General features: G+C 33.0%; 1 protein-coding gene across 1 annotated transcript; it reads right to left on the reverse strand.

Annotated features, from left to right (window-relative positions):
• Positions 1-1,577: 1,577 nt before the first annotated feature.
• On the reverse strand, positions 1,578-8,162 carry LOC100818559 (3-oxoacyl-[acyl-carrier-protein] synthase I, chloroplastic). The gene is given in 7 exon segments (XM_026126663.2): positions 1,578-1,710; positions 1,809-1,922; positions 2,093-2,208; positions 2,211-2,263; positions 2,397-2,830; positions 3,192-3,553; positions 7,332-8,162. Coding segments are annotated over 7 exon segments (1,197 nt in total). The 5' UTR covers positions 7,336-8,162; the 3' UTR covers positions 1,578-1,596.
• Positions 8,163-8,497: the final 335 nt, after the last annotated feature.

Here is an 8,497-nt window from a genome sequence, read left to right on the forward strand (position 1 = left end):
TTTTTTTTTCAAAACTATTGATGTTTTACAAATTTATGTTTTAAAAATTATACAACTTTTTTAGCTTGGTATTATGAGGTCAGGTTTTCTTCTATTAAGTGTAGATGTAATGGCTTGAAAAGTCTTTTTAGCTTGCTATTATGAGGTCAGGTTTTCTTCTTTTAAAAATGTCAAAACTCAATCATCGTGTTTTCAGATTTGTTGTTTTAATGTGTAGTATACAGAAGTGGTTGCAGAAATGGATATAAAGAGTTTGTATTGTGAAATGTGGATTATGGACCATTAATTGAATATAAAGAGCTATGGTGTAATTTTGAATGATGTATGGAATGTAGATGTATGCGTCTGTTTTTTTCTTTTGTTTCCAAGGCTGATGTTATTGGTTGCGGAATGAAGGGAAGAATTTGGCTGACTAAAGCGTCTAGGTTTAGGTCTTCAGTTTGGAGAGTTGGTGGTAAACGTCCAGGTAAATCCCCCCTTATTGCTAGCAGAATATCATCTTTGTTTTCCTTTGTAATTTAGTGTGACGATTTTCATTTTGGTGCATTTTCGTTAGGTTATAATGCAAGTGACTCTGAGTCTGACGAAGAAGAAGATTCTTAAACAAACTAAATTTGATTTCATGTCCAAAATTTGAAAGGTGAGTTTATCCTGATCCCTGAACCCTTTCTTCGTGTTGCTAGTGATTTTACTCTTTTTATCTAATAGAAAAACTTGAGGCTTGTGCTCATGTGCCTTATTTCTTCATATTTAGATTGTTGTGTGTTTTGTATCAAGTAATTCAAATTTTCTTCTGACTTGGGAGTGTTATTACCTATTTTCTTATTAGTTGTATCTGTGTCATCTTTGAGAATGATGGGTTTTTCACATTAGTTCAATTGTGATTCCAGTTCCACAGTATTTCTTCAGCAACATCTGATTGATGATGGGTTGTATGTTCCGAGATCCAGAAATATGTTTTCCATGATTAGGCATGTGATGTGACTTCTCTACATGAGTATATTAAGAGTTTATGCCTAGTCTACCTGGGAGAGGGGTTTCAGAAATTATAAGTATTTTGTTTGTATGATGATTACTTTCTCTTGGACTTGAAAGGTTAACATGGATTACGTGTCCTCTTTTTATTTTGTATGTTGTTCCCCCTATCTACAGTGTTGTGCTTGTAAAATGAGATGTAATTAATCTCATTAGAAAAAATGAGACATGGTAAAGAGTACAGACTGCTAACTTGCCAAGATGCTAAGCTTATCCTCTATTGCTTTGTATATAATTTGACTGTTGTCTACATTCTTGGGAGAATAAGCTTTCAATATGTGGTTTAAAAGATATAGATGACGTTACAATGCAATTAATCTGGTGATTGAGTTGGTTATGGCACTTTCTTTTTAACCTTCTTGAAGTTTGATAGTGTTACTGAGAAAGTCTACTGAAAGTTTTTAAGGTAGATTATTAGCAAGGGCTGGGATGGGGGAGCATATAGATTTTGGGGTCAACATACTCAATTCGATCTTTATTTGCACAAAGTGAGAGGACAGCGTTGAAGAACAATATTGCATAATGTAACATATGATTAATAGGATAGGATGAATTTCTGGTTCAGGAGGTTACATCTAGGTTAATGCTTGGATGCAACCAGCCAGTTGTTATGGCTTTGATAGTTGCTATGGCTTCCAAACCACCAGCAGCCCCAAGACCATGACCAATCATTGACTGAAACGATAAGAAAATATAATGATAAACTTCAAGGTTAATGAAAGAATGTCGATAAGATTATGAAGCATTTAAAACTAAAAAAAAATGTTTCTTACCTTAGTTGCATTCATTTTCAATTCTGATGTGTCCTTAAAAACCTTTTTAATTGCATTAACCTCAGCCAAGTCACCAGCCAGTGTTGACGTGGCATGAGCATTCACATAGTTCACCTGTACAATTTAGAAATTAAACCAATAAGAAATCATCAATTTTACATAAACAATTGAATATAGAATCTAAACTTTTTCAAAGCAACATTCTAATTATGTGTAATTATGTATCGATCATTTCAGTTTGGATACTTGTGCCTTGGTAGTTGGTAGTACTCTCTATTTCTTACTTCTTCAGGAGAAACTCCAGCATCTTCTAAACTCTTGCTTATGCAAGATGAAACTCCAAGACCATCAACTCTTGGATCAGTCATGTGATGAGCATCACACGTTATGGCACCCCCAAATATTCTGCTATTATTTTGGCTCCCCTTTTTGTTGCACTCTCCAATTTTTTTTCAGTTATAGAGAATCAAGTTGTCATTAGGTGAACAAAAGTAAGTTAAAACAAAAACTTGTTAGGCCATATTGCTTTAGAATTACTAGTAAAAGATGTATATATAGCGTAAAAGAAAATTTTGGGTTCAAGTTTCTACCAGCACACCAGAGCCTTCACCCATCACAAAACCATCATGATCTTTGTCCCATGGTCTTGAAGCCTTCTTGGGGTCTTCGTTTCTGTGAGACAAAGCCCTGCAAGCAATGAAGCCTCCAAGACCACTAGGCATGATTGCTGCCTCAGTTCCACCAACCACCATGATATCTGCTTCACCTTTTCTAATGTGATTAGCAGCCGCACAAAAGCAGTAATTTGCCATTGCACAAGCAGTGGAAATTGAATAATTGGGACCCATTAGGCCTGTGTCTATAGCCAACAAGGCAGAACCCATGTTGGTGATGGAGTAGGGAATGAAAAATGGAGTAATTTTCTTATATCCCTTTTGTACAAGAGCTTCCACACCATTCGAGAAAGTCGTTATACCTCCCATTCCTGATCCCACCAGAACTCCTATTCTTGTTTTGTCCATCTGCTAGAGACATAATGAACGTATAATTTCGTACCAATCCTCCTCATTAAATCATAGTCCTAAGGATTACAACATGGACAAAACTTATATATAGTTCTTTCTTTAGGTGTTGTTTGTACTTTTCTCCAATTAAAATTGGAGTTTCACCTTGATAATCTTTTAATACAAACCTTTATTACATTGATTACTAAGGTAAAACTCCAACTCTAATTGAAAAAAAAAAACACCTATGAAACTGTATCTAAATTTTGTCCTTACAACAAATCAATCGCTACTGATATGGTTAGTGAACCTAAGAATAGAATTTTCTAGATTAGTTAGGCAACTACATAATGCAGCTACAAAAAATTCTGTGACTTACAGTGTCAAGGACTTGCTTTCCAAGGTTGGCATCATCAAGGGCCCTCTTGCCTGCAACAATGCAATACCGCCAGCAATTGTCAAGGCGCCGGTCATTCTTGCCATCAATGTAGCCTTCTGAACAGAAATCACGTATCTGACCTCCAAAACGGACCGAGAAGTTTGAGGCATCAAACCTATCTATTAGGCTTATCCCACTTTCTCCCTCAAGAAGCTTGTTGTAAAAGGCATCAACGTCACTACCAAAGACTGACACAAGACCCATTCCTGTTATTACTACCCGCTTTTTTGGATCCTTTTCTCTCTTTGGTGCTCCAACAGTTGGGGAAGCCATGGCCTTGATTGTTCTGCATCTTGGAGCTGCTGCTTCAATCCACAATAAAGTATAACATAAAAATGCATTCTAGTTTACGTCCTCCTATTTACGGTTACCCATGGAATATTGGGATTTGACTCATCTAAAGTAAACAATTCCCTTTAGAAGCTAAAATAAGTAATCACTGTCAACATTGATTTTTAATGTTATGTTTACATACATAACATAACAAATCATAAATACGTTAGAACTCCAACTGTTAGATTGGTAATAGGATGTAGAATAGCTCAAATTCAAAATAGGAGAAATAGACATAAAAAAAAAGGAATGCACCGCTTAAACAGTCTGGTTAACATGATAGTGGAACACTAATCTCAATTAAGACACACTATGTCTACCTATCCAACAAAAAGAGAAAACAGAATACTCTTCTAATTCCTGATCCGCATTTGAGAATCTAATTTGTTGGCCGTCCCTAACATACAAACACAACATACACGTAACACGTCTGCCGCTGCATCACATGAAGTGGAATTGAAACCACAGAAACAAGGACAATGCTTTAATGGGATATGTTAGCAATCATTCAAGTAACTAGTTCCCTCCAATATACATTTTCAAAGGACATTGGAATTCACACTACCACAATTACATTTTCAATATATATAAACATGCCCTTACAAGTTATCAAGGTTTTTTCCAATATGATATGCTACATCATTTTTCTGAATCAAGGAAAAAGAAAAGGAAATATTATTACTTTTTGTGAAAATTGTTGCTTGTTAATTGAGGGGCATTTTCCCTTTCCTTGACACATCACCATATCATGCAAATAGAATAGGAACGTATATAAGATAATATTTTCTAAATCCGAAATGCAGATTCAGGCTTCCAAATGATGCTTACCCAAGTTTTCAATATTTATTTGTTTGGTTTCATGGCATGCTACCTTCCAAATGACTGTTACCACCCAAGACTAATATATAAATAAATAAAAGATTGCCAAGTGGCTGTATTTCATGTGCCATTGTTGCACTACTCAAATAGTATGAACTAGGGGAACAATGGGCAGGATTTGATCCTTACAATCTTAAATATACCACCCAATCCCTCTACCGGGTTGGAATTGAAAGAAAATTGAATTACTGGGTTGAGTTTTTTTTTTTTCGGGTACATTTGTGGCATTGAAGTTTGAATATATACTATCTCATACCATACTTAAACTCTTAACCACTTAATTATTAGGAAGAGTTAACTTGGTTTTAAAACTTAATGTTTTGACCGAGTTGAGTTTAGTAGAAATGTTATTCCCTCTATTCCTAAATTATATAGCGTTTTTTTTTCAAAACTATTGATGTTTTACAAATTTATGTTTTAAAAATTATACAACTTTTTTTCAACTATAGTCTCTAGACTCCGAATATTGATATTGCGTGGAAGCATGGCTTTAGAAGTTTTACAGCTGAATCTGATTCTCAGGTTGTGATTAATTTCTTTACCAAGTCATGTCCTGGTTCTCATTCTTGCTTTGGTTTGGTGAATCGGATTTTGAGATTTTGCTGGATTGAAGGAAATTTAGAGAGGTTTCATACACTGCGAGAAGCCAATTAGGTTGTAGATCTTCTTGCAAACTTTGTTCAGTCTTTGGAAAGTGGTTAGAGAATTTTTTATTTTGTTCCTTATTTTATTTTTCATGTCGAGTTGGCATATGCTTCTTCAACTGCTTTTCCTCATGATTTTTAGTTTGTTTCTTTTGGGGCTTTAGCTCCACTTATCACAAAAATAAGACTCCAAATGTTGATGATGACTGATTCCAATTAGTATAGAATATTGGCAGACAAGAATAGGCACTAATAAATGACATTTCCTCTCCTATGTTACAGTCTATGCTTGTTTTCTTCAAACCAATCAAGTTTGCGATAGCATTCACTCTTGGTAATTTGCTTTCACTTGGAAGGTATGTTCTATTTTACAGCTGTATAATTATATTGTGATGCTGACTTCCTTGTGTTTTGCAATTTAATGTATTAGAAACAAGGATAAATTTAAATGGTCTCTAGTTCACTGGATTCCATTCACAGATTTCAAATATTCCGCTGTTGTCAGTAATGGACAATGTTCCTTTACTATTTAAATCAGTTAACACAGCACTAATCATATGAGCCTCAATGTTCCTTTATTCTGAGGATAACTGGACTAATCGTCTTATACGTAGTTGCATACTAGGCCTACACCGGAGACAGTGGTGCTCAGATTAGTAGGAATATTATAGGCGACAAAGATCTCTCCCTGAGTGTTTAACGCAATTGCATACTAGGACTCAAACTCAAGACATTTGTAGAACTAATTTGCTAAGCTACAAGATAGAAGGTTTTGTTTGGCAATATATATGGTTTATAAACAAAGACATTCTAGGTAGCATAAACTCCAATTTGAAACAACTGGACTCTGACATCATGAGGAAGCAAAACTGCAAACAAGGTTTAAGTTAACAAACGACACTGAGCACAAATTTTAGTGATTTATCCCACACACACTAAAATTTGACTGTTTGATGAAAATAAATTACAAAACTACCAATCTGCCATATTTGTTTAAGAGCATCCTCTCTCTACATTAAAATATCTGCATTGAATGAAAGTGTTTTTAGGACTTATTTTCCAACAAGAGAGTTTTTAGGAGTTTTTTAATTATTTTTATTTTATTTTTATGAGTTGTTATTACTCTCAATAAGACATTTCTTATCCTAATTTTATATATTAAGCATTTAATTTAGTTTTTCTTTTCAAATATGCTTTTTAATTTTAATTTGAAATTTAATTTGATTTAACAACTAGTTAAAAAAATCCTTTCTCAATTGTCTCAAATCACTCTCCTTTAAATTTATTCTTAATTATTTTCCAACAAGAGAGTTTTTAGGAGTTTTTTTTAATTATTTTTATTTTTATTTTTATGAGTTGCTATTACTCTCAATAAGACATGTTTTATCCTAATTTTATATGTTAAGAATTTAATTTAGTTTTTTTTTTCAAATATGCTTTTTAATTTGAATTTGAAATTTAATTTGATTTAACAACTAGTTAAAAAAATCCTTTCTCAATTGTCTCAAATCACTCTCCTTTAAATTTATCTTTGTTTATATGTTTGATTTTCTTAACCGCTTATTTCTTTCAATTTATTCTTTTTCATCTTTATTTATAAATTAAATTTTAATAATTTTTAAAAGAAATTATCAAATAGTTAAAAATAATATTTTATCACTAAATAAATTATTTCTTTTAAATTTAACATATAATCTACATGGTGAATGATATTTATTTTTAACTTTTTTAATTATAATATAATTTCTATATTAAAAAAATTATTATAAATTTTAATTATATAAAAAACATTTATTCTATATATTATACCACCTAATATACTAGTTTAATTATTAACAAAATTTAAGAGTGATCAAACAGTGGAAGCACATGATGCAAAGACACCAATGCAAAATTGCAATTAAACATATAGTTACTAAAAGGAATCATCATGTGAGAAAGTAGCTGGAAGGAGATGATATTTATGTTGAACTATGTATGATTGAAATAAAGAAACAAAAAGCAGGTGGCAGACAGGAAAACCCAAAAAATAAAGTGACAGAAGTGATAAAAGTTCCTCTATATGCAGTTTAAAAATATTTTATAGAGACTAAAACTAAAAATTTAAAATTTTATAAGAACCATAAACATATTTAACCTAATAAAAAAAGAGTATGCCAGCCATGTTCCTTAAAACATAATAGTGTGTTTAAGCTCAAAATTAAAAAGAAAGCAAGTTGCTTACTCATAGTCAAGGCTTTCAATAGGGCAGAGGTTAGCACAAACAATAGCAATCTGGGAGGTGGTGTTAGTCCCCTTCATAAGAAGTGGCTTTGTATGAGCCTTGTTTCGGTCATATATCCTTGACCAGTACCCTCCACTTTCTTCATTCCCATCCCACAAATCTTCATCTTCTGCATCCATCTTCTCAGCTCCTTCGCCGCTGGTTGGTGTCATGATAAGAACCTAATGTATACTACAGCACATGTATATTAATCAGAACCTGCAACAAGCACAACCCCATCTTAAGCATGTGGTGTGATCAAAGTGCCATCTCACATTCAACACTCAAAATTAACCTTCCCTTTACTTTCCTGTACAGAAACAACTTGCAAATTATTGAAACTGATACCATATTGAAGATTGAAGATTCAGAGAATCTAAAAAAGAATTGATCAAAAAGTGAGTTCTGTACAAACGAGTATTAACTGCTAACTTATTTAACTAACCAGTAACCTCTAATACAAATCATGTCAACAACCATGGCTTTCAACATTTTACAACTGTGAAGACTAGTTTTGAACCATAGTCATTCAACTGGTTGATATTCCGGAAATTGTTGGATCAACATTAATCACATGAATAGTTGACATATACAACAAAAAGGGATCATAGGAAAGTTTATCAGCACAAACTAAGGTATAAAATTATGACAGTTGAGATAACAAAAAGTCTAATATGAAGAACCCCATCAACTAACTAGTCAACCCACAGAGTCTAATCTAAAGAAAACAAAAAGTCTAGCAATTTTGCTGTATGTTTTTCAGTTAGGAATATAGAGAAAACACAAAAGGCCTGTATATGTGAGCAGAGTGTAGAAAAAAGACACAAAATTAACCAACCACACTTTTTTTACTTCAAGCCCACGACTGATTCAAGTAAGCCAACACTACTAAGTGTCTCTTCTAAAATCCTAAGACCTAGACCCCCAAAACAAATTCTTGTTTTTGTTGACAACCATTGAACCTGTCTTTGGCAGTAAAAAAATTAAGAGCAGGCCAATCATGAAATTAATACAACAAAACCCATGAATTAAGTTCAAAACTCATAACTCCAATACAAATAGTAATTTTTTTACCTGAAAAAATTTATTACACCAACCATTTAATTTTTTTCCCGTACCTAACAGAA

Source organism: Glycine max, chromosome 18, assembly GCF_000004515.6.
Source record: "Glycine max cultivar Williams 82 chromosome 18, Glycine_max_v4.0, whole genome shotgun sequence".
Lineage (NCBI taxonomy): Eukaryota > Viridiplantae > Streptophyta > Magnoliopsida > Fabales > Fabaceae > Glycine > Glycine max.